Source organism: Leptodactylus fuscus, unplaced genomic scaffold (assembly GCF_031893055.1).
Source record: "Leptodactylus fuscus isolate aLepFus1 unplaced genomic scaffold, aLepFus1.hap2 HAP2_SCAFFOLD_258, whole genome shotgun sequence".
Taxonomy (NCBI): domain Eukaryota; kingdom Metazoa; phylum Chordata; class Amphibia; order Anura; family Leptodactylidae; genus Leptodactylus; species Leptodactylus fuscus.
This window is the reverse complement of record NW_027440281.1, coordinates 96,676-124,078: the sequence shown is the minus strand read 5'-3', so window position 1 is coordinate 124,078 and position 27,403 is coordinate 96,676. Positions and strand designations below refer to the sequence as shown.

At 51.9% G+C, this 27,403-nt stretch overlaps 1 protein-coding gene across 1 annotated transcript; it reads right to left on the bottom strand.

The window, feature by feature from the left end:
- CFAP221 (cilia and flagella associated protein 221) lies at positions 1-27,403 on the bottom strand. The gene is made up of 23 exons (XM_075261668.1): positions 27,259-27,403; positions 26,762-26,862; positions 26,394-26,480; positions 26,217-26,312; positions 24,862-24,956; positions 21,856-21,965; positions 20,590-20,749; positions 20,165-20,288; positions 19,993-20,095; positions 19,723-19,822; positions 16,222-16,309; positions 15,283-15,372; positions 15,117-15,212; positions 14,975-15,047; positions 14,802-14,890; positions 14,268-14,348; positions 12,273-12,380; positions 9,389-9,559; positions 6,148-6,276; positions 5,980-6,071; positions 5,800-5,892; positions 4,774-4,869; positions 1-240 (listed from the first exon to the last, which is right to left on the bottom strand). The coding sequence occupies exons 1-23, from the start codon at positions 27,401-27,403 to the stop codon at positions 135-137; spliced, it is 2,433 nt and encodes an 810-aa protein (XP_075117769.1). The 3' UTR covers positions 1-134.

The window sequence follows — 27,403 nt, the reverse complement described above, 5'->3', positions numbered from 1 at the left end:
TATATGAGGTTGTCCTGTCTTGTATCCGGGTGTATACGACATACATGACATTGGTCGATAAGGCGCTGCTATTCCAGTGAGGTGCAGTGGTAGCCGCGCGGGCACACACATGTATAGCAGTCAGTGGCCCGTGGTCAGCCCAGGATCAGCCCGCTGTTATGTGACAAGACTTTCATCTGCTTCAGGTTTTCTCTCACTTTATCCACCACAGGAGACTCCATCGGCTGCTCACAAGAGTCCCTGAGAAAGACACAAAGTAAGACCGGTGACATCACACTGTGAGGCTGCTGTCCTATGAGGTCACACTGTGAGGCTGCTGTCCTATGATGTCACTGCGAGGCTGCTGTCCTATGAGGTCACTGCGAGGCTGCTGTCCTATGAGGTCACACTGTGAGGCTGCTGTCCTATGATGTCACTGTGAGGCTGCTGTCCTATGAGGTCACTGTGAGGCTGCTGTCCTATGAGGTCACTGCGAGGCTGCTGTCCTATGATGTCACTATGAGGCCGCTGTCCTATGAGGTCACACTGAGACTGCTGTCCTATGATGTCACTGTGAGGCTGCTGTCCTATGATGTCACACTGTGAGGCTGCTGTCCTATGAGGTCACACTGAGGCTGCTGTCCTGTGATGTCACACTGTGAGGCTGCTGTCCTGTGATGTCACACTGCGAGGCTGCTGTCCTATGAGGTCACACTGCGAGGCTGCTGTCCTATGAGGTCACACTGAGGCTGCTGTCCTATGATGTCACTATGAGGCTGCTGTCCTATGATGTCACTATGAGGCTGCTGTCCTATGAGGTCACACTGTGAGGCTGCTGTCCTATGAGGTCACACTGCGAGGCTGCTGTCCTATGAGGTCACACTGCGAGGCTGCTGTCCTATGAGGTCACTGTGAGGCTGCTGTCCTATGAGGTCACACTGAGGCTGCTGTCCTATGAGGTCACACTGAGGCTGCTGTCCTATGATGTCACTGTGAGGCTGCTGTCCTATGATGTCACTGTGAGGCTGCTGTCCTATGAGGTCACACTGTGAGGCTGCTGTCCTATGAGGTCACTGTGAGGCTGCTGTCCTATGAGGTCACACTGCGAGGCTGCTGTCCTATGATGTCACACTGTGAGGCTGCTGTCCTATGAGGTCACTGCGAGGCCGCTGTCCTATGAGGTCACACTGTGAGGCCGCTGTCCTATGAGGTCACACTGTGAGGCCGCTGTCCTATGAGGTCACACTGTGAGGCTGCTGTCCTATGATGTCACTGCGAGGCTGCTGTCCTATGAGGTCACACTGTGAGGCTGCTGTCCTATGATGTCACTGTGAGGCTGCTGTCCTATGAGGTCACACTGTGAGGCTGCTGTCCTATGATGTCACACTGTGAGGCTGCTGTCCTATGAGGTCACACTGTGAGGCTGCTGTCCTATGAGGTCACACTGCGAGGCTGCTGTCCTATGAGGTCACTGCGAGGCTGCTGTCCTATGATGTCACTGCGAGGCTGCTGTCCTATGATGTCACGCTATGAGGCTGCTGTCCTATGAGGTCACACTGTGAGGCTGCTGTCCTATGAGGTCACTATGAGGCTGCTGTCCTATGAGGTCACACTGCGAGGCTGCTGTCCTATGAGGTCACACTGTGAGGCTGCTGTCCTATGAGGTCACTGTGAGGCTGCTGTCCTATGAGGTCACACTGTGAGGCTGCTGTCCTATGAGGTCACACTGAGGCTGCTGTCCTATGAGGTCACACTGTGAGGCTGCTGTCCTATGAGGTCACACTGTGAGGCTGCTGTCCTATGAGGTCACACTGTGAGGCTGCTGTCCTATGAGGTCACACTGTGAGGCTGCTGTCCTATGAGGTCACACTGTGAGGCTGCTGTCCTATGAGGTCACACTGTGAGGCTGCTGTCCTATGAGGTCACTGCGAGGCTGCTGTCCTATGATGTCACTGCGAGGCTGCTGTCCTATGATGTCACGCTATGAGGCTGCTGTCCTATGAGGTCACACTGTGAGGCTGCTGTCCTATGAGGTCACTATGAGGCTGCTGTCCTATGAGGTCACACTGCGAGGCTGCTGTCCTATGAGGTCACACTGTGAGGCTGCTGTCCTATGAGGTCACTGTGAGGCTGCTGTCCTATGAGGTCACACTGTGAGGCTGCTGTCCTATGAGGTCACACTGTGAGGCTGCTGTCCTATGAGGTCACACTGTGAGGCTGCTGTCCTATGAGGTCACACTGTGAGGCTGCTGTCCTATGAGGTCACACTGTGAGGCTGCTGTCCTATGAGGTCACACTGTGAGGCTGCTGTCCTATGAGGTCACTGTGAGGCTGCTGTCCTATGAGGTCACTGTGAGGCTGCTGTCCTATGAGGTCACACTGTGAGGCTGCTGTCCTATGAGGTCACTGTGAGGCTGCTGTCCTATGAGGTCACTGTGAGGCTGCTGTCCTATGAGGTCACTGTGAGGCTGCTGTCCTATGAGGTCACACTGTGAGGCTGCTGTCCTATGAGGTCACTGTGAGGCTGCTGTCCTATGAGGTCACTGTGAGGCTGCTGTCCTATGAGGTCACACTGTGAGGCTGCTGTCCTATGAGGTCACACTGAGGCTGCTGTCCTATGAGGTCACACTGTGAGGCTGCTGTCCTATGAGGTCACTGTGAGGCTGCTGTCCTATGAGGTCACTGTGAGGCTGCTGTCCTATGAGGTCACTGTGAGGCTGCTGTCCTATGAGGTCACTGTGAGGCTGCTGTCCTATGAGGTCACTGTGAGGCTGCTGTCCTATGAGGTCACACTGTGAGGCTGCTGTCCTATGAGGTCACACTGAGGCTGCTGTCCTATGAGGTCACACTGTGAGGCTGCTGTCCTATGAGGTCACTGTGAGGCTGCTGTCCTATGAGGTCACTGTGAGGCTGCTGTCCTATGAGGTCACTGTGAGGCTGCTGTCCTATGAGGTCACACTGCTATTACTCTCTTTGCACTTTCCCTCAGTTGCTTTTCTCTTCACACAATATTCTCAGCACTGGAGAGAAGAGGCGGAGTGTGACCTCTGACCTGTGCACTGACCCAATATTCCCGGCTCCTTCTCTCTAGCTCATTAATGAGTAACTGTGAGGTGGCGCATTCCTCCAGCATCGGGCACCGGGAGGCCTTGGGCCGTCACATGTACAACAACTAATGGGAGTCATTAATAATCATCAATATGAAGGCTCAGGGGAGGATCGATGGGAGAGCGAGGAAGAAAATGTGAGAAGTGAGAAGTCAGAGTGAGCGTACTCCCATCATCCTCCAGCACACGGACACCACACGGTACAGCGGGGGAAGGGGGAAATGGAAGCTGACACTTAACGCACCTACAAGACCTCTGTGATACCAACAATGCAGAAATATCCACCTAGAACCCTGAATATACAGGACACATAGCGCTATAATCCCCACAAACAGCAAAAGCACTGCCTACATCCTGGATTATACTCCAGAGCTGCGCTCACTATTCTGCTGGTGCAGTCACTGTGTACATACATTACATTACTTATCCTGTATTATACTCCAGAGCTGCGCTCACTATTCTGCTGGTACAGTCACTGTGTACATACATTACATTACTTATCCTGTATTATACTCCAGAGCTGCGCTCACTATTCTGCTGGTACAGTCACTGTGTACATACATTACATTACTTATCCTGTATTATACTCCAGAGCTGCGCTCACTATTCTGCTGGTACAGTCACTGTGTACATACATTACTTATCCTGTATTATACTCCAGAGCTGCGCTCACTATTCTGCTGGTGCAGTCACTGTGTACATACATTACATTACTTATCCTGTATTATACTCCAGAGCTGCGCTCACTATTCTGCTGGTGCAGTCACTGTGTACATACATTACATTACTTATCCTGTATTATACTCCAGAGCTGCGCTCACTATTCTGCTGGTACAGTTACTGTGTACATACATTACATTACTTACCCTGTATTATACTCCAGAGCTGCGCTCACTATTCTGCTGGTGCAGTCACTGTGTACATACATTACATTACTTATCCTGTATTATACTCCAGAGCTGCGCTCACTATTCTGCTGGTACAGTCACTGTGTACATACATTACATTACTTATCCTGTATTATACTCCAGAGCTGCGCTCACTATTCTGCTGGTGCAGTCACTGTGTACATACATTACATTACTTATCCTGTATTATACCCCAGAGCTGCGCTCACTATTCTGCTGGTACAGTCACTGTGTACATACATTACATTACTTATCCTGTATTATACTCCAGAGCTGCGCTCACTATTCTGCCGGTGCAGTCACTGTGTACATACATTACATTACTTATCCTGTATTATACTCCAGAGCTGCGCTCACTATTCTGCTGGTGCAGTCACTGTGTACATACATTACATTACTTATCATGTATTATACTCCAGAGCTGCGCTCACTATTCTGCTGGTGCAGTCACTGTGTATATACATTACATTACTTATCCTGTATTATACCCCAGAGCTGCGCTCACTATTCTGCTGGTGCAGTCACTGTGTACATACATTACATTACTTATCCTGTATTATACTCCAGAGCTGCGCTCACTATTCTGCTGGTACAGTCACTGTGTACATACATTACATTACTTATCCTGTATTATACCCTAGAGCTGCGCTCACTATTCTGCTGGTGCAGTCACTGTGTACATACATTACTTATCCTGTATTATACTCCAGAGCTGCGCTCACTATTCTGCCGGTGCAGTCACTGTACATACATTACCAGATGGGTGTAGTAGTACTCACAGTCCATCATGTTTGGCTTCGCTCTGCATTGCAGTGAATTCTGCCCTCACCATGTCAGGGGTCAGCCATACTTTTGTTTCTTCTTCATCTCTGTTCCTGACAATAACAAGCACATAGAAGGTGACGGAGCGCTGCTCCTGGGGTTGTACTTCAGATCAATATATATAGCCAATTATATAGCCAGTATAATACCTGTACTAGATCCACCAAAGTTCTGAATGGGCGTGGCCTCTTTCCTTGCAGTCACTTTCCCTCTTCCCTTGCAGTCACTTTCCCTCTTCCCTTGCAGTCACTTTCCCTCTTCCCTTGCAGTCACTTTCCCTCTTCCCTTGCAGTCACTTTTTCTCTTCCCTTGCAGTCACTTTCCCTCTTCCCTTGCAGTCACTTTCCCTCTTCCCTTGCAGTCACTTTTTCTCTTCCCTTGCAGTCACTTTCCCTCTTCCCTTGCAGTTACTTTTGCTCTTCCCTTGCAGTCACTTTTTCTCTTCCCTTGCAGTCACATTCGCTCTTCCCTTGCAGTCACATTCGCTCTTCCCTTGCAGTTTCCTCTTCCTTTGCACTCACTTTCCCTCTTCCTTTGCAGTCACTTTCCCTCTTCCCTTGCAGTCACTTTCCCTCTTTCCTTGCAGTCACTTTCCCTCTTCCCTTGCAGTCACTTTCCCTCTTCCCTTGCAGTCACATTCGCTCTTCCCTCGCAGTCACTTTCCCTCTTCCCTTGCAGTCACTTTCCTCTTGCCTTGCAGTCACTTTCCCTCTTGCCTTGCAGTCACTTTCCCTCTTGCCTTGCAGTCACTTTCCTCTTGCCTTGCAGTCACATTCGCTCTTCCCTTGCAGTCACTTTCCCTCTTCACTTGCAGTCACTTTCTGCTCCTCTCCACATAAACGGGCCCTTGGGGTCGGCCCTCAGCACATTACTGACCATGGGGGCCCCTGCAGTGGGCCCCGGACCTGTTCTTAGGAGGGAACTGTCTCCAACCTATTAGGTCCAAGCCCACCACCAGGTCCCAGTACAGGGCGAGGACTAACCTGGCCGCAACGTTCTCCTTGTCCATGGCTGGTAAGCTGCTCAGAGCTGGGGGGGCGCGCTCCGGGAGTAAATCCTCACTGAAGGGGTCACACCTGAGATCACCAATAATACAGTCTGGTTATTAGTAGCCCCCCCGGAGCATCACATGACCCCAGTACATTGGGCTATGGACCTCTTACCAGCGGGGTCTGCAGCCCCCTGATGTAGGGATTGGAGCAGACAGGGAGACAGCTGGGAACTTCCTCCAGGTCACGACTCCCCGAATCATATCCTACAAATACAGTGACTATTAATACCTTGCGTCACCAGAGCCACAGGGGGCAGTATACACCGGTCAGCGCCACTACCTTCCTGGCCGTGCCCCTGGCGCCCTCCTGATGGCCTGGATACTTGGCCAGTGGGCACAGGTGAAACTCCAGGTCAATCTCGGAATAGGAGAGGAGTCTCTTAAAGGCCACGAGTCCAGGAGAAGGATTCTAGAAGATAAAAAGAGGCAAATAAGGATCTAGGAGAGGTGGGCTCAGTGGTGGGCGCAGCCGCTTAAAGGGCCGGCGCACAGTCTAAGGTCAAGTCCTCCGCCATCTAATGTCACATGTCAGGATCTCTGCAACACACAGACTGGTGGCTTCTATCCAGAAGGAGAGTATTTGCTGCAGGTGCGTTACAATGTATCAGTATAATAGTATATACAGTATATATACTCCAACCCCTATACTCCCCAGGATACAGCAGAGGGTTTGCTGCAATGTGTAACCTGCACCCCACTCCCCATTCTCTAGAAGTATACAGGATACAGACAATACTCTTCATCTCCTCGCATATAAACACATTTTCTTTCCGATTCTGATGTTTGGACTGGGAGGATTAGTAATGTGACAGGAGCAGAAGCCGAGAGCGAGTCTGGAATAATCCCGGAAGAAGAAAGCGAGGAGAGAAATGTCTGGAAAATGACAAAGAAGTGTCCAAGGAAAGCCCAGATCTCCGGAAAGGGAGAAAATCCCACTGTATCCATATGTATCTCTATCTATCTATCTATCTATCTATCTATCTATCTATCTATCTATCTATCTCCTGTCTATCTATCTATCTATCTATCTATCTATCTATCTATCTATCTATCTATCTATCTCCTGTCTATCTATCTATCTATCTATTGTATCTATCTATCTATCTATCTATCTATCTATCTATCTATCTATCTATCTATCTATCTATCTATATGTATCTATATCTATCTATCTATCTATATGTATCTATATGTATCTTTCTATCTATCTATATGTATCTATATCTATCTATATGTATCTATATTTATCTATCTATATATAGGCCCTCTGGTCACATGTCCATCCCCTGTGTGCCAAAATATAGGAGTCTCATCTCCCCCTATATAATAATCTGTCTCTCTTCCTTGTATTATAGAGGAGCCTTACCCCCTGCCCCTATATTATACAAGTACCTTACTCCCTGCCCCTATATTATAGAGGAGTCTTACCCCCTCCCCCTATATCATACAGGAGCCTTACCCCCTGCCCCTATATTATAGAGGAGCCTTACCCCCTCCCCCTATATCATACAGGAGCCTTACCCCCTGCCCCTATATTATAGAGGAGCCTTACCCCCTGCCCCTATATTATAGAGGAGCCTTACCCCCTGCCCCTATATCATACAGGAGCCTTACCCCCTCCCCCTATATTATAGAGGAGCCTTACCCCCTGCCCCTATATTATACAGGAGCCTTACCCCCTGCCCCAATATTATAGAGGAGCCTTACCCCCTGCCCCTATATTATACAGGAGCCTTACCCCCTGCCCCTATATTATACAGGAGCCTTACCCCCTGCCCCTATATCATACAGGAGCCTTACCCCCTGCCCCAATATTATAGAGGAGCCTTACCCCCTGCCCCTATATCATACAGGAGCCTTACCCCCTCCCCCTATATTATACAGGAGCCTTACCCCCTCCCCCTATATTATACAGGAGCCTTACCCCCTGCCCCTATATTATAGAGGAGTCTTACCCCCTCCCCCTATATTATAGAGGAGCCTTACCCCCTGCCCCTATATCATACAGGAGCCTTACCCCCTCCCCCTATATTATACAGGAGCCTTACCCCCTGCCCCTATATTATAGAGGAGTCTTACCCCCTGCCCCTATATCATACAGGAGCCTTACCCCCTCCCCCTATATTATACAGGAGCCTTACCCCCTGCCCCAATATTATACAGGAGCCTTACCCCCTGCCCCAATATTATACAGGAGCCTTACCCCCTGCCCCTATATCATACAGGAGCCTTACCCCCTGCCCCTATATCATACAGGAGCCTTACCCCCTGCCCCTATATTATAGAGGAGCCTTACCCCCTGCCCCTATATTATACAGGAGCCTTACCCCCTGCCCCTATATTATAGAGGAGCCTTACCCCCTGCCCCTATATTATAGAGGAGCCTTACCCCCTGCCCCTATATCATACAGGAGCCTTACCCCCTGCCCCTATATTATAGAGGAGCCTTACCCCCTGCCCCTATATCATACAGGAGCCTTACCCCCTGCCCCTATATTATAGAGGAGCCTTACCCCCTCCCCCTATATTATACAGGAGCCTTACCCCCTGCCCCTATATTATAGAGGAGCCTTACCCCCTGCCCCTATATTATACAGGAGCCTTACCCCCTCCCCCTATATTATACAGGAGCCTTACCCCCTGCCCCTATATCATACAGGAGCCTTACCCCCTGCCCCTATATTATAGAGGAGCCTTACCCCCTGCCCCTATATTATAGAGGAGCCTTACCCCCTGCCCCTATATTATAGAGGAGCCTTACCCCCTGCCCCTATATTATAGAGGAGCCTTACCCCCTGCCCCTATATTATAGAGGAGCCTTACCCCCTGCCCCTATATTATAGAGGAGCCTTACCCCCTCCCCCAATATTATAGAGGAGCCTTACCCCCTGCCCCTATATCATACAGGAGCCTTACCCCCTCCCCCTATATTATAGAGGAGCCTTACCCCCTGCCCCTATATTATAGAGGAGCCTTACCCCCTCCTCCTATATTATACAGGAGCCTTACCCCCTGCCCCTATATCATACAGGAGCCTTACCCCCTCCCCCTATATTATACAGGAGCCTTACCCCCTCCCCCTATATTATACAGGAGCCTTACCCCCTCCCCCTATATTATACAGGAGCCTTACCCCCTGCCCCTATATTATACAGGAGCCTTACCCCCTGCCCCTATATTATACAGGAGCCTTACCCCCTCCCCCTATATTATAGAGGAGCCTTACCCCCTGCCCCTATATTATAGAGGAGCCTTACCCCCTGCCCCTATATTATACAGGAGCCTTACCCCCTGCCCCTATATTATAGAGGAGCCTTACCCGCTGCCCCTATATTATAGAGGAGCCTTACCCCCTCCCCCTATATTATAGAGGAGCCTTACCCCCTCCCCCTATACTATAGAGGACCCCCCCCCCTTCTCTCAGTGACAGGTCCGGATTCGTGGCCGGCTCAGTGCAGTTTTTGAGGTCTCCTCCACCTTATGTTGTTGCCCAGTCACGGCCCCTGATGACCATCACTCACAAACACATGCATTGGGTGGAGATCTGGGGGGTCCAGCAGTGTCTGAGGTGGTCTCAGCTGCATCATCCGGCTTCCTGCACTCTTATCTGGTTCTCCCTGGCGGCTGATACTCAATGTCTGGCCGAGGGCAGCTCCGGGGGCATCAGACTGTATCTGTGGCCCCAACTCCTCCTGCAGACAGACACGGAACAGGTTAACGTCCAGCACACAAGAACAGGTCACCAAGACTCCGACACTCAGCGTGGCCAGAGGAGGAGGAAGATCTATTCTGCTTCCTTCTATAGCGCCGTCCTATTCCGCAGCGCTGTACACACATTGGCAGTCCCTGTCCCATACAGGGCTCACATTCTACATTCCCTATCACTAGGTCTTTGGTGTGTGGGAGGAAACCGGAGAACCCGGAGGAAACCCACGCAAACACGGGGAGAACATACAAACTCCTTGCAGATGCCGTCCTGGGCGGGATTTGAACCCAGGAATACAGCATAGCCACAGACTACAACAGCCAGGAATACAGCATAGCCACAGACTACAACAGCCAGGAATACAGCATAGCCACAGACTACAACAGCCAGGAATACAGCACAGCCACAGACTACAACAGCCAGGAATACAGCATAGCCACAGACTACAACAGCCAGGAATACAGCATAGCCACAGACTACAACACCCAGGAATACAGCATAGCCACAGACTACAACAGCCAGGAATACAGCATAGCCACAGACTACAACAGCCAGGAATACAGCATAGCCACAGACTACAACACCCAGGAATACAGCATAGCCACAGACTACAACAGCCAGGAATACAGCACAGCCACAGACTACAACAGCCAGGAATACAGCATAGCCACAGACTACAACAGCCAGGAATACAGCATAGCCACAGACTACAACAGCCAGGAATACAGCATAGCCACAGACTACAACAGCCAGGAATACAGCATAGCCACAGACTACAACAGCCAGGAATACAGCACAGCCACAGACTACAGCACCCAGGAATACAGCATAGCCACAGACTACAACACCCAGGAATACAGCATAGCCACAGACTACAACAGCCAGGAATACAGCACAGCCACAGACTACAACAGCCAGGAATACAGCATAGCCACAGACTACAACAGCCAGGAATACAGCATAGCCACAGACTACAACAGCCAGGAATACAGCATAGCCACAGACTACAACAGCCAGGAATACAGCATAGCCACAGACTACAACAGCCAGGAATACAGCATAGCCACAGACTACAGCACCCAGGAATACAGCATAGCCACAGACTACAACAGCCAGGAATACAGCATAGCCACAGACTACAGCACCCAGGAATACAGCATAGCCACAGACTACAGCACCCAGGAATACAGCATAGCCACAGACTACAACAGCCAGGAATACAGCATAGCCACAGACTACAACAGCCAGGAATACAGCACAGCCACAGACTACAACAGCCAGGAATACAGCACAGCCACAGACTACAACAGCCAGGAATACAGCACAGCCACAGACTACAACAGCCAGGAATACAGCATAGCCACAGACTACAGCACCCAGGAATACAGCACAGCCACAGACTACAGCACCCAGGAATACAGCACAGCCACAGACTACAGCACCCAGGAATACAGCATAGCCACAGACTACAACACCCAGGAATACAGCACAGCCACAGACTACAACAGCCAGGAATACAGCATAGCCACAGACTACAACAGCCAGGAATACAGCATAGCCACAGACTACAACAGCCAGGAATACAGCATAGCCACAGACTACAGCACCCAGGAATACAGCATAGCCACAGACTACAGCACCCAGGAATACAGCATAGCCACAGACTACAACACCCAGGAATACAGCATAGCCACAGACTACAACAGCCAGGAATACAGCACAGCCACAGACTACAACACCCAGGAATACAGCATAGCCACAGACTACAACACCCAGGAATACAGCATAGCCACAGACTACAGCACCCAGGAATACAGCATAGCCACAGACTACAGCAGCCAGGAATACAGCACAGCCACAGACTACAACAGCCAGGAATACAGCATAGCCACAGACTACAGCACCCAGGAATACAGCATAGCCACAGACTACAACAGCCAGGAATACAGCACAGCCACAGACTACAACAGCCAGGAATACAGCACAGCCACAGACTACAACACCCAGGAATACAGCACAGCCACAGACTACAACACCCAGGAATACAGCATAGCCACAGACTACAGCACCCAGGAATACAGCATAGCCACAGACTACAGCACCCAGGAATACAGCATAGCCACAGACTACAGCACCCAGGAATACAGCATAGCCACAGACTACAGCAGCCAGGAATACAGCACAGCCACAGACTACAACAGCCAGGAATACAGCATAGCCACAGACTACAGCACCCAGGAATACAGCATAGCCACAGACTACAACAGCCAGGAATACAGCACAGCCACAGACTACAACAGCCAGGAATACAGCACAGCCACAGACTACAACACCCAGGAATACAGCACAGCCACAGACTACAACACCCAGGAATACAGCATAGCCACAGACTACAGCACCCAGGAATACAGCACAGCCACAGACTACAACAGCCAGGAATACAGCATAGCCACAGACTACAACACCCAGGAATACAGCATAGCCACAGACTACAACACCCAGGAATACAGCATAGCCACAGACTACAACAGCCAGGAATACAGCACAGCCACAGACTACAGCACCCAGGAATACAGCACAGCCACAGACTACAACACCCAGGAATACAGCATAGCCACAGACTACAGCACCCAGGAATACAGCATAGCCACAGACTACAGCACCCAGGAGTCCGGGGTGCTCAGATCAAGTGGTGTTACCTCAGCCCCAGTTCTCAGTGGCCTAGCTAGCTGACAGGGCAGGGACATGGCAGACGCCCCACGACTCCTCACTGCCTGATACGCCATCAGTCTGAAGTGTTGGGGTACCTGAGAAGACATCAACAGAATATTATATTCCAGTCAGCGTGGTGAGTGACGTGGGGCAGTGCAGATCAGAGGTGATGATACGGGGGAGGTGAGGGCTGTGGGGCAGTGCAGATCAGAGGTGATGATACGGGGGAGGTGAGTGACGAGGGGCAGTGCAGATCAGAGGTGATGATACGGGGGAGGTGAGGGCTGTGGGGCAGTGCAGATCAGAGGTGATGATACGGGGGAGGTGAGGCTGTGGGGCAGTACAGATCAGAGGTGATGATACGGGGGAGGTGAAGGACGTGGGGCAGTACAGATCAGAGGTGATGATACGGGGGGGTGGGGGGAGGTGAGGCTGTGGGGCATTACAGATCAGAGGTGATGATACGGGGGAGGTGAAGGACGTGGGGCAGTACAGATCAGAGGTGAGATGATACGGGGGAGGTGAAGGACGTGGGGCAGTGCAGATCAGAGGTGATGATACGGGGGGGGGTGGGGGGAGGTGAGGCTGTGGGGCATTACAGATCAGAGGTGATGATACGGGGGGGGTGGGGGGAGGTGAGGCTGTGGGGCATTACAGATCAGAGGTGATGATACGGGGGTGGGTGGGGGGAGGTGAGGCTGTGGGGCATTACAGATCAGAGGTGATGATACGGGGGAGGTGAGGCTGTGGGGCAGTACAGATCAGAGGTGATGATACGGGGGAGGTGAAGGACGTGGGGCAGTGCAGATCAGAGGTGATGATACGGGGGAGGTGAGGGCTGTGGGGCAGTGCAGATCAGAGGTGATGATATGGGGGAGGTGAGGGCTGTGGGGCAGTGCAGATCAGAGGTGATGATACGGGGGAGGTGAGTGACGAGGGGCAGTGCAGATCAGAGGTGAGATGATACGGGGGAGGTGAGGGATGTGGGGCATTACAGATCAGAGGTGATGATACGGGGGAGGTGAAGGATGTGGGGCAGTGCAGATCAGAGGTGATGATACGGGGGAGGTGAAGGATGTGGGGCAGTGCAGATCAGAGGTGATGATACGGGGGAGGTGAGTGACGAGGGGCAGTGCAGATCAGAAGTGATGATACGGGGGAGGTGAGTGACGAGGGGCAGTGCAGATCAGAAGTGATGATACGGGGGAGGTGAAGGATGTGGGGCAGTGCAGATCAGAGGTGATGATACGGGGGAGGTGAGTGACGAGGGGCAGTGCAGATCAGAAGTGATGATACGGGGGAGGTGAGTGACGAGGGGCAGTGCAGATCAGAAGTGATGATACGGGGGAGGTGAGTGACGAGGGGCAGTGCAGATCAGAGGTGAGATGATACGGGGGAGGTGAAGGATGTGGGGCAGTACAGATCAGAGGTGATGATACGGGGGAGGGGAGGGATGTGGGGCAGTGCAGATCAGAGGTGAGATGATACGGGGGAGGTGAAGGATGTGGGGCAGTGCAGATCAGAGGTGATGATATGGGGGAGGTGAGGGATGTGGGGCAGTGCAGATCAGAGGTGATGATACGGGGGAGGTGAGGGCTGTGGGGCAGTACAGATCAGAGGTGATGATATGGGGGAGGTGAGTGACGAGGGGCAGTGCAGATCAGAGGTGATGATACGGGGGAGGTGAGTGACGAGGGGCAGTGCAGATCAGAGGTGATGATACGGGGGAGGTGAGGGATGTGGGGCAGTGCAGATCAGAGGTGATGATACGGGGGAGGTGAGGGATGTGGGGCAGTGCAGATCAGAGGTGATGATACGGGGGAGGTGAGGGCTGTGGGGCAGTACAGATCAGAGGTGATGATATGGGGGAGGTGAGTGACGAGGGGCAGTGCAGATCAGAGGTGATGATACGGGGGAGGGGAGGCTGTGGGGCAGTGCAGATCAGAGATGGGGCTGCAGTGTGTATGGGATTTTGGTGATACCTTTAGGTCCTGGAAGTTGAGCTGGTGTCTGAGCAGAGCCGCTGCAGGTTTGGGAGGATGAGACCCCAGATCTTGTACTACCTGCAGGTAAGACATCAGACGATGTGACGCAGTCATTGTGTGAACAGTCCTATACACAGATTACTACTGGTGCTGATTACGTGACACATCTGCTGCACTGCAGGGTTATGGAGCCTCAGTTCTGATCAGCCTCGGCCTCCCACCTGACACACTTACATGTACGCTTTAGATCATGGCCAGAAGGAGGCGTCATGTGATGTGTACAGGAGCAGGCGGCCGTCCTGGGTCTCACCATATCTAATATCTCCTATAGTGGTAGGAGAGGCGTCTGCCGCCCCTTCTCTCACGGATATGTGGTGGCTCTTGTTGTGTTCAGGGTCGTGGTAGTCAGACCACGCTGCCAGGTGTACGGGTAGAATAGGTTTGCTATCTAGCAGTTTCGCTCATGTTTTGTGTGTGTGTGTGTGGGGGGGTCTGTGGTGTCCTGGCGTCACTTGCTGCTCTTGTACTCACCGACCCATCGGGCTCAGCGGGGTAAGGAGGGAAGTCATAGAATAGGACGTTGTGGGTGGATGGCGGGCCGACCTCCTCATGGCTGCTCTCTGCACAGGGTTAGACGTACACTATGAAGACATGAGGCTGCTGTGACCCCAGGAAGCCCCTGCCCCGGCCTGTGCCCCTCTTACCACATGGCTGGGGGGGCTGCAGTGCTGTCCGCAAAGCTCGAAGACGGCTGTCTGCTCGACCTCGTAGGAGAACCTGGAGAACACAGACAGTAAGGGGATGGAAAGGTTCCCTATCTGGGGGGCTGGGGGGAATATTCCTCACCCTGCGGGCGGTCTGCTGGAAGCGCCTCAGGGCCCGCTCCCTATTAGCCCAAAGGTCATTCAGATAGAGGTCAAACCTTGGCTGCATCCCAGGAGCCTGCACAGGACATGAATGGTTAATATGATAGGTCACTATCACCTGGTAGGATAGAAGCAGCGCCCTTTACCTGATCCGCGCAGCGCAGCACCCGGCGACTACCTGTCAGCGCTGCCCCCCTCTGGTACTCAGCGGCAAGGTCAGGGCGGCCGCGCATCACCTGCAATACACACAAAGACGATGAAACACAAGCCACACAGGTGATGTAGTTCAGTAGTTTTAAAGAAATATGCAACTGAGGTAAAAGTGCAATGTGGGCGTGCCCAAATCTTCATGGGCGGGGTATTCAGGTCAAGACGGCCCCCACTGCACTTCAGCCTCATCTGCATTACTCCCAAAGAAAAAAATATCTTTAATAACTGTATGTGAGGCTAAGATATAATGTCCCCACAATGCACTGCCCAACAGGAGGGGCGGTCAGTATATACAGGAGGGGCGGTCAGTATATACAGGAGGTGAGGTCAGTATATACAGGAGGTGAGGTCAGTATATACAGGAGGTGAGGTCAGTATATACAGGAGGTGAGGTCAGTATATACAGGAGGTGACAGGAGGGGCGGTCAGTATATACAGGAGGGGACAGGAGGGGCGGTCAGTATATACAGGAGGTGACAGGAGGGGCGGTCAGTATATACAGGACATGACAGTGGGTGTGGTCAGTATATACAGGAGGGGCGGTCAGTATATACAGGAGGGGACAGGTGGGGCGGTCAGTATATACAGGAGGGGCGGTCAGTATATACAGGAGGGGACAGGAGGGGCGGTCAGTATATACAGGAGGGGCGGTCAGTATATACAGGAGGTGACAGGAGGGGCGGTCAGTATATACAGGACATGACAGTGGGTGTGGTCAGTATATACAGGAGGGGTGGTCAGTATATACAGGACAGGTGGTGTGATGGCCGCTTCCAGGTGATGGTGATATTAACCCTGTATATAATGTGACAGCTCCAGCAGCAGTGAGGACAGTGCAGCCCCTGACATATAACCCCGGGGTGGGGGTGACTGACCTGGTGCGTAACCGCGCTGCTCTGCCGATCCTGTGATATAATGTGACGCTGCTCTGCAGACATGGGGTCAGAGCCAAGGTGAACCTGCCTGAGGGGGGGCAGAAAGGCAAACATTACCAAGCAGCAGATACAGAGTATAGGACCCTGCAAGATACCCCCAAAACCCAACATTACCACGCAGCAGATACAGAGTATAGGACCCTGCAAGGTACCCCCAAAACCCCACTGACCACTGACCAGGAGGAGAAGGGATTGTCTTATCTTCATATTCTCCAAAACAGGCCCAAAACCCCCCCAAAAAAATCTGTGGGGGGATGGGCACTTTATAGCACAGCTGTACACCGCCTGCCACGTGTCAGAGACAGTCCAGAGAATATCTGGCAGAAGGGTAAAGAGGCGACAAGGAGCAATTATTTATAAACGGAGATCTGGGAGATCCAAACTAATTAAAAAGTTCCTCCCAGTCACCGAAGGCCTCCCCTTTGCCACTATCCTGCACCAACATGACCCCCCCACCTTATCCGGTGTCCATCTCTGTATCTTCTCGCCTTTCATGGTCCCTCCTTGACTATCCAGACCTCACTTCGCCTATCCTGCTCCCCCCCCCCCCACCTATCCCTGGTCCCACTTCACCTATCCTATTCCCTCCCCACCTACCCCGTCCCCTACCTTGCCTATCCTGGCCCCAGCGCCGCACCTCCCATGAGGCGACCGCTTCAGGCGGCGCTATGCCAGGGCCTCAGGGAGGGCGGCATTTTTACTTACCTAAGCCAGTCCAGGACAAGCTGTCCTGGACTGGCTTAGCACCGAGCGGTGGATTGGGGAGGCCACTGGAGCAGCGCTGCTCAGCAGCCTCCCCTCACGCTCAGGCAGAGAGCAAGTCATTTCCGTGCCTGCTCTCTGCCTGCGAACGCCGCTAAGCCCCGCCCACTCCTCCCGGTGGGGTGGGGGGGGGGGGGCTGCTTTCTGTCGTTCGCCTCGGGCAGCGAAAGGGGAAGGTTCACCCCTGCCTGGCCCCTACCTTGCCTATCCTATTCCCTCCCCACCTACCCCGACCCCTGCCTTGCCTACCCCGGCCCCTACCTTCCCCATCTCGGCCCCATCCTTCCTCTTGGCACTTCCCATCTAAATTCGTCTGCTTGCTGCACTCTGATTTGGTCTTATCTTGGGGACTTGGGAACAGGCGGCCATTGTGCGGTCTATCCTGGATCTCCCAGTACTATCAGCGGCCGCGCCCTTCTAGGCCATTGTTTATTAGGATGGAGAACGTGAACAGATTCTTTCATATAATGCCAGCTCATACTGTGTGCGAGTGCGGCTGGGCTGAGGTGGGCCTGTGAATGGGACTTATTTGCCCCAATTTTACCTGCACAAAAGTCCCTGGGTCTCTTGCCCCCGTGGCTGTCCCTCCCTGGGGCTCTTGGCGTCTCCTGCCCCCGTGGCTGTCCCTCCCTGGGTCTCTTGGCGTCTCCTGCCCCCGTGGCTGTCCCTCCCTGGGGCTCTTGGCGTCTCCTGCCCCCGTGGCTGTCCCTCCCTGGGTCTCTTGGCGTCTCTTGCCCCCGTGGCTGTCCCTCCCTGGGGCTCTTGGCGTCTCCTGCCCCCGTGGCTGTCCCTCCCTGGGGCTCTTGGCGTCTCCTGCCCCCGTGGCTGTCCCTCCCTGGGTCTCTTAGTGTCTCCTGCCCCCGTGGCTGTCCCTCCCTGGGTCTCTTGGTGTCTCCTGCCCCCGTGGCTGTCCCTCCCTGGAGCTCTTGGTGTCTCCTGCCCCCGTGACTGTCCCTTTCTGGGGCTCTTAGTGTCTCCTGCCCCCGTGGCTGTCCCTCCCTGGGTCTCTTGGTGTCTCCTGCCCCCGTGGTTGTCCCTCCCTGGAGCTCTTGGTGTCTCCTGCCCCTGTGGCTGTCCCTCCCTGGGTCTCTTGTGTCTCCTGCCCCCGTGGCTGTCCCTCCCTGGAGCTCTTGGTGTCTCCTGCCCCCGTGACTGTCCCTCTCTGGGGCTCTTAGTGTCTCCTGCCCCCGTGGTTGTCCCTCTCTGGAGCTCTTGGTGTCTCCTGCCCCTGTGGCTGTCCCTCCCTGGGTCTCTTGGTGTCTCCTGCCCCCGTGGCTGTCCCTCCCTGGGTCTCTTGGTGTCTCCTGCCCCCGTGGCTGTCCCACCCTGGGTCTCTTAGTATCTCCTTCCCCCGTGGCTGTCCCACCCTGGGTCTCTTCGTGTCTCCTGCCTCCGTGGCTGTCCCTCCATAGATATCAGCCCCGCCCTGCTGGTTATTTATGCACAGCTATAGAGCATGCTCACTGGAGGAACAGGATGAATTCGGGGGAAACTGCTGAGACAGAAGCAGGACAGGAGCCTTCATGGGTCTATGCCTAGAGTCCTAGAATATGGGGGACGCAGAGAGGTGACTGACTAGTGATGCTGGAGTACCCCTGTAAGTTACCGCTAGTGCTCAGTGGTCACTCCGCCTGTACTACAGCTTAATAATCTGACAGCGGATTATCATGTAGAGAGCAGATCTATTACACGTATCACGCCTCGTATGTACAATTGTCATATTATGATGGCCTGGTACACGCCGGATCACTGCAGCCTCACCTGACAGATTACTGGATCCTTCAAGGATTGTGAATGATATTATCAGCAGCCTTCCCCTGTGTGAACACGGGCATATACTGCAAGAAGTGCAGCCCCATAACCTGATGAATGGACATAGCACCAGGCGCTGATCGCAGGATCACGTCACGACCTCATTCACATTATGAAATGTCCTCGTTTCTATTCTTCCCTATTCTCAGGATCTCTGCTTGCTGTCAGTGACTGGGAAATTTCTCGTTTCATCCAGTGGCTGCGACCAGACCTAATACTTATTACAGCTGAGGGTTTGTTACAATGGTGTCTTGTGTACACAATCCTGTCTCTACTGCTGGTTTGTTGCAGTGTATCAGTGCAGGACACATGGATTAGGCCTCATGCACAAGACCGAGGCTCTTCCAATGGAGGATGCGATGCTCTGCAGCAATGATTGTAGAGTAGGTCCAATCCTGCTCCACAACACTAGAATGGACCCAAACCAAGGTAGTCGGATGTCATTGGAGGGCAATTACTATAAAGCCCCCCTCCCCCATACTCAGTTATGTGCATGAGGCCATCACACCGCAGCTTTACATTCAATGCAAGGAAATGGGGGCCATTCACTGGACTGTCAAAATATAGTTCATGAAATGTATAGGGGATCAATGAGCACGGGTACCCTGCAGGGGTGCAAGACAATTGTGGAAAATGGATAGTTTTCATGGCCACTGTTCCCCTTGGTCGTATGACTGTGGCCGCATTACGAGTTTCAGCCATAAGCCTTGGTCCACGTGTGCTCCAGATTTACCAGCCGGCCTATACAGATTGGTGACAGCATTGCTACGATTGGATCTAATTGTAACAATCCTTCAGCTGTGAGAGGTATAAGGTCAGCAGCACTAGTAGCGCCCCCTCTGCCTGTGCACCCCCAGCTGTACGCACCATCGCAGCTGGTTTGCCTCCTCCTCTGCCACGTTCTGCTGGATGACCTGCTGGAACAGGGTCTCCTTCTCCAGACGACTCTTGTCAGATCCTGCACGACCTGCGGAGCCAGGAGAGGTCTGGCCGTTATCACTAGTACTAATCCAGTCACATCCAGAGCTGCAAGCAAAAACGATCCGAGTGCCTGACAGTAGAGCTGCAGCTCTGGATGCGACTGGAGTATAAGAGACAATATCAGCACCTGCAGTTCTCAGCAAGCAGTGGTGTTACCTTGGTGCAGGTCTCGGAGTCTTGGCTGCTGGATCAGCACAGTGGACAGAGCGTGGGGATTGGACAGATTGGCAGGAATTGTCATATTCTGCAATTCGATGACCTGTAGAGGAGAGCGGCGATCAGAGGACAGTGATGGAGGAGTTGGTCAGCAGCGGTCAGGAGGTCTCACCTGTGACGCCTTCTGTTGTAGGATCTGGAGATGCCGTTTCTTGCGGGACACCCCATAAGATGACTTCAGGCTGCCCTGGGGTCTCTTCTTGGGGGGAGTGTGGGCATCTTGTGGGGGGTCCTTCCTGATGAGACGATATCTAATTACAGACCAGCAAAGCTCTTCAATATTCTATTACACAGGGTCATGTGACTCTATAGCAAAACAGGGAAGCAACGTCCGACTGATGACCCGGATCCTGCTGAGCACAAATAGCTGGGGGGGGGAAGGGAGGTATTTCCGGGGACCCTAATGTTATGGACATGTCTACATAGAGAACCCTCAGAAATCTGCGGCTACACCCCAAGTGCCCGCTCACTGCCCTGTCTGGTGGTTGTGGGGCAGGTTAACCCTTACTGGGTCACTCCGGTTTCGATTATACCTACTTTGGACTCAGTTTGGGGGAGCAGGTTCCGGTGACCACACAGACACGGGGTTTAGCATTGAATTCAGAGATTAGCAGCTGCAATGTGATCTGAGCAGATCCGTATCTGGATGGAGTATACAGGACGGTCACCGCAACGTCACCTCCACCCGGAATAACCCCTACAAGAGAGGAGAGAGGTACAGAATAATGAGCGCAGCTCTGGAGTATAATACAGGATAAGTAATGTAATGTATGTACACAGTGACTGTACCAGCAGAATAGTGAGCGCAGCTCTGGAGTATAATACAGGATAAGTAATGTAATGTATGTACACAGTGACTGCACCAGCAGAATAGTGAGCACAGCTCTGGAGTATAATACAGGATAAGTAATGTAATGTATGTACACAGTGACTGCACCAGCAGAATAGTGAGCACAGCTCTGGAGTATAATACAGGATAAGTAATGTAATGTATGTACACAGTGACTGTACCAGCAGAATAGTGAGCGCAGCTCTGGAGTATAATACAGGATAAGTAATGTAATGTATGTACACAGTGACTGCACCAGCAGAATAGTGAGCGCAGCTCTGGAGTATAATACAGGGTAAGTAATGTAATGTATGTACACAGTGCCTGTACCAGCAGAATAGTGAGCGCAGCTCTGGGGTATAATACAGGATAAGTAATGTAATGTATGTACACAGTGACTGCACCAGCAGAATAGTGAGCGCAGCTCTGGAGTATAATACAGGGTAAGTAATGTAATGTATGTACACAGTGACTGTACCAGCAGAATAGTGAGCGCAGCTCTGGAGTATAATACAGGATAAGTAATGTATACAATGACTCCGGTTCTGGAGCTTACTTGGGACCTGTGTCATAGGGTCTAGAGGTGATCATTCAGCAATCTTTGTCACTGACATGTTTTGGCTCCTCGCTGTGCCGGTTATTATCAGATATTTGTCTGAGGCGCGGATCTGACACAATGACTCTGGTAATGCGATTACACTGGCAGCTCCTCGTTCATTTTGCTGGACTTTATGAACACAGATTAAATTATCATCTCATTGATTTTACTGAACGGAACTTGTCTAAGAGATTAAATCCCAGGACTGAAGTTGGAAATCGTGAGCGCCCCATTCCTGAGTAGGAGAGGCAGCCGAAGGCCCTCAGGACCCCGAGTAATAACATAGGCTGGATAAATGCTATAGAGCAGACAGTGAGGGGCGGCCCCTGATCTCTTTACAGCTGGAGGGGCCAAAACCCAACCCCTGAATACGCACCTGAAGTTGGGGAGATTTCAAAGTCTTTGTGAGGCTGAGAACAGACTATGCAGAACTCAAAGTCAACTGGAGAAGCGCAACGCAACGGGAGTATGTAGTGCGCACTGAGGAGAGACACGAAAACGGAGGATGAGAAGAAAGCGAGAATAACCCTGCGATGTACAACAGGCATCAGCTCTTATACTCCAGTCACATTTAAAGCTGCACTTACAATGCTACCCATAAATTATGTCTTCTACTGTAATCACATCCAAAGCTGCAGACAGAATCTGTTTGGAATCGTCATCAGAAATGTCCTGCGCTCCGTCACTGGGGGAGATAGTTATCCACCAGGTGATACAGGCAGCTCTAGAAGTGAGTGGAGTAGAGAGGTTCACTAATTTGTCATCATTTGGATTTTAGGCACAAAATAATAAAAGTTCGTTGAGGAAATTCTTTTTTCATCTGTAATTTTCTCTGCGATAAAATTGTCAAATGTAAAAGATGAAATTCACAAATCTGTGCTGGATATCAGGCAAGTAACTGGGGGCTCAGCAGGGGCAACGGCGTCACATCCAGAGCTGCAGTCGCTGTTCTGCAGGCTTATCTAGAGTCTGTGGACAATCCTGTGATGGTTGCAGCCCTGGAGATGACTAGAGTACGTCCTCAGGCACACGCGGTTTATATACCGCTAGAAAGCCGACATAAATTCAGCGCATTGTCGGCTTTCCCATTATGTATTCCAGGGCAAGAGCCCCAATGCCGTTACCAATATCTCTGCACTGTCAGAAGGGCGTTCCTGACAGTCTATAGCTGGGAGATAAGGAACGTACAGAGCTACAGTCCTGTCAGGAGGGGCGGTCCCTGCTAGACGGTCAGGTATGCCCTTCGGACAGTGCAGAGGTATCAGTAACTGCACCGATAATTCCTGCGCAGGGGACATAACAGGAAAGAGACAGAGAAAATAATTCGGCTTTTAATCGGCTTTCTAGCGATACATAAAACCGCGTGTGCCCGAGGACATGAAAGGTCGTCTTTAAGAGTCTATGGCCATCAGGATGTAACGTCAGACATGGGAGGGTTTGGCATCTGTTCACAGTATTTCCTATAAACAGAGTGAGTTCTCCATCTCTGTACACCCCACAGCTTGTCACTGCACATGACCAAAGCTGAAAGAGGTACCAGAGGAAGCGTAAAACAGTGCAGGATCAGCACGTCATCCATATGTCCCACAGTCAGACTGAACCTGGTCTAACATGGCTGATAACAGATAGTAATAGATTGTATTCCCATGTCCTACAGTCGGCCTCTCCTGACATGGCTGATACCAGATAGTAATAGATTGTATTCTCCTGTCCTACAGTCGGCCTCTCCCCTCCAGACATGGCTGATAACAGATAGTAATAGATTGTATTCCCCTGTCCTACAGTCGGCCTCGCCTCTCCTGACATGGCTGATAACAGATAGTAATAGATTGTATTCTCCTGTCCTACAGTCGGCCTCTCCTCTCCTGACATGGCTGATAACAGATAGTAATAGATTGTATTCCCCTGTCCTACAGTCGGCCTCTCCTCTCCTGACATGGCTGATAACAGATAGTAATAGATTGTATTCTCCTGTCCTACAGTCGGCCTCTCCTCTCCTGACATGGCTGATAACAGATAGTAATAGATTGTATTCTCCTGTCCTACAGTCGGCCTCTCCTCTCCTGACATGGCTGATAACAGATAGTAATAGATTGTATTCTCCTGTCCTACAGTCGGCCTCTCCTCTCCTGACATGGCTGATAACAGATAGTAATAGATTGTATTCTCCTGTCCTACAGTCGGCCTCTCCTCTCCTGATATGGCTGATAACAGATAGTAATAGATTGTATTCCCCTGTCCTACAGTCGGCCTCTCCTCTCCTGACATGGCTGATAACAGATAGTAATAGATTGTATTCTCCTGTCCTACAGTCGGCCTCTCCTCTCCTGACATGGCTGATAACAGATAGTAATAGATTGTATTCTCCTGTCCTACAGTTGGCCTCTCCTCTCCTGACATGGCTGATAACAGATAGTAATAGATTGTATTCTCCTGTCCTACAGTCGGCCTCTCCTCTCCTGACATGGCAGATAACAGATAGTAATAGATTGTATTCTCCTGTCCTACAGTCGGGCCTCTCCTCTCCTGACATGGCAGATAACAGATAGTAATAGATTGTATTCTCCTGTCCTACAGTCGGCCTCTCCTCTCCTGACATGGCAGATAACAGATAGTAATAGATTGTATTCTCCTGTCCTACAGTCGGCCTCTCCTGACATGGCTGATAACAGATAGTAATAGATTGTATTCCCCTGTCCTACAGTCGGCCTTTCATCTCCTGACATGGCTGATAACAGATAGTAATAGATTGTATTCCCCTGTCCTACAGTCGGCCTCTCCTCTCCTGACATGGCTGATAACAGATAGTAATAGATTGTATTCTCCTGTCCTACAGTCGGCCTCTCCTCTCCTGACATGGCTGATACCAGATAGTAATAGATTGTATTCCCCTGTCCTACAGTCGGCCTCTCCTCTCCTGACATGGCTGATAACAGATAGTAATAGATTGCAGTCTGAGGTGGCTGATAACAGATAGTAATAGATTGCAGTCTGAGGTGGCTGATAACAGATAGTAATAGATTGCAGTCTGAGGTGGCTGATAACAGGGAGCTATAGACTGCAGTGCCCGCTATCACTGTGTTGTTATCAGCCCGGAGGATGGTGTTTGTTGGTTTAGGATGGGGGGGGGGGGGGGCTGGTGTTATCAGCTGGCTGTTCTTGCAGTTGGAGCAGAGATAAGCGGCCGCCCTGACTACTCCTTTGTCTGGAGCTTTTAGCTCGCCCGCAGCGCACATCCTGCCACTAAGTGCCGTGCACATTTACATACCAGCTCGATGCTGCGGCTTCCATGTTCTTACAGTGTAAAGAGAGAATCAATATTTGTCATTCATTTGGTGGTAAGCCTGATGCCAGGACAGGGGCGCTGGGACTCACCTCTCCCCCGAGCGGCACATCTGATAGGTTGACATGAGATGGAAAGTCCAGCAGGTCCATGGCGGGGTAGGCATGCAGGGGCACCAGCAGCGTCTCGTCACCCTGGGGACAGGAACATGAAGATGGAGGGAGAAATCTCATCAACAGCATGGGTCCTGGATATGTACAGTGAGGACTAAGGGGGCAAATCACTGCACAGTCCCATATAGAAGACCGTATATCACTATACACTGCACAGTCCCATATGGGAGGCAGTATAAATATACACAATGAACAGTCCCATATAGGAGGCAGTATACCCTAACCCTGGGCAAGGCTCGGATCGGAGCAGAAGGCGCACATGCAAGAGACTACATTTCTCATGGTTGTGAGTCTTCCGAGTCTTTGCTCTGGGGCCTCGCATTTCTCTTTGAGATGTTTCTGGGGTAAATTAAGCTAATTGGACACAACTTTGGGAACACTGACGACCCCCCGCCTTCCTATATATATATATCTCACAGCTGACTATGTATATGGCACAGGATCCCAGCCATGAGGAGGAAGGAACAGCCAGTGGAGCTGAGAAGCAGGATTGTATGGAGGCGAAGATCTGGAGAAGGGGAGGAGAGAAACTTCCAGAATATCTTGAAGTGATCTACACCATGTACAAGGAGCGGGTCACACTAGCATTGTCTAACCCATTGGAGGCAAAGATATGGACCAACGGGCAAAAAGAAACCTGCTGGACTGAAAGCGCCCAAGAGCGTCGCGGCCTCCATGATTATTAAATGGAAGAAGATTGGAACAACATGGAGTCTCCCTGGAGCTGCCGCCCCACCAAACTAATCAGGTGAGAAGGGCCCTGCAAGGGGGTGTCCAAGGTGGCCTGTGTGCAGACAGGAGAGACTTCCAGGAGGTATCGCTGTCACCCCCCCCCCCCAATCGGGGCTTTATGGCAGATTTTTGGGGGGTTCAGTTGCTGGGACAGGGAGACCGGTCATGGTATACAACCCGTACTCGCCTGTCCCCGATGCTCCAGGATCCTCCCAGGGCGGTTCGGTCGGCTGCCTTCTTGGTAATGAAGTTCTCGCCAGCTGTGACGTTTCGAATCCCTTCCACTAAGGCCACTGATTGGCCTATGAAGTCATGTGACAATCAATGGCGTCAGGGAGAGACCCGGGGCGTCACAGGTAATGGTGCGGGGACATCTGCCGGAAGAACAGAGCTGCAGGCCCAGACGGTGCAGGGAGGCTCCAGAGCACCAGGGACAGGTGAGGATGGTTTACTTTGATTTTTTTCACCTCCCTCAGTCTAATTAATAGTGAAAGTTTTAGGCCGGAGGACCCCTTTAATAAAAACCTGATCTAGTGTGCTCTGCCTTACCTTGCAGTGGACGCGGATACAATCATAGTAATATCTCCATTCGTCAGCCATAAACTGGACATGGACGGTCAACGCTAATCCCGGGGCCAGTCGGCTCTGCGGGGGAAGGGGCACTGGTTACAAGAACAACTGGCACCCATGCTGCCCAGCCCTCTCACCAGCTGCAGCCATACTCACTGCTTTCTTGTAAGTGATGGTGAAGTGGCCGCTCTGTGGGGGGATGATGTGCACGCTGGAGACGTCCGCAGACACGTTCACCAGTCTCTGTAGGAGAACATATAAGATATTACAGTGAAGACATTGGGAATTACACTCCCCGGCTCGCCCCCATAGAGAGGTGGGGTCCCACTAGCGATAGCAGGACACTGGGAGGGGACCAGCTGAGGTGTCACGTCCAAACTGTTCTGGCCTGCACTAACTGAAGACCCCGTGGGGGGGAGCCTGAGGGAGCAGTGGGGCTGCCTGTACTTTCACCCCATGAGGGTCAGAAGGTAACACCGACAAATGTGACCTCCCCACCAGCGGCTACACAGTGTGACACTCACCAAAACCTGATGGAGACTTCTCCCAATCTCAAAACCCCCAAAATGGAGAATTCCAGGGTCAGCTGCCACCGAGACATTACTGCCCAGCTTCATGTAAACCCCTGCAAAAGAGAGAAGAGGGTAAAAAACAGTCCGTGGGGGGAGAAGGGGGAAGGGAGATGGACTGGGGGCCCCCGGAGGAGGACATGGGAGGGGGGGAGAGCGGCCCAGAAAATGGAAACAATCACAGCTGAAGTGTAAAGCAAAGAGAAAGACAAAGCAGCAGCGAGAACCTGTGACAGGACAGAAGGCGGACCTGTGAGAGCAGAGCAGTAGTATAAAGCATGGAGGACAGAAGAGTCTGATGAGATGGGAGGAGATGTAAGAAACCTGGGGCCCAGTAATCCTGATGGGCTGTCCCTACCCCATAGAGCGCCACCCCTAGGCAGGTGCTATATACCAGTCACCTGAGCAGTACCAGAATGTGGGGGATTATGGGGTCACTGGTCGCCCCTTACGTGACTCCAGGAGGTGGTCCGGCGCTGGGCGCACCATAGCCTTTTCCACCAGACTGTCTAGGAAGGAGGAAGAAGAGGTTGATGGTTTCTTCAGCCTCCCATCCCCTTTGGGAAAGATGAACTTGGCCGGGGCAGCGACCTCCAT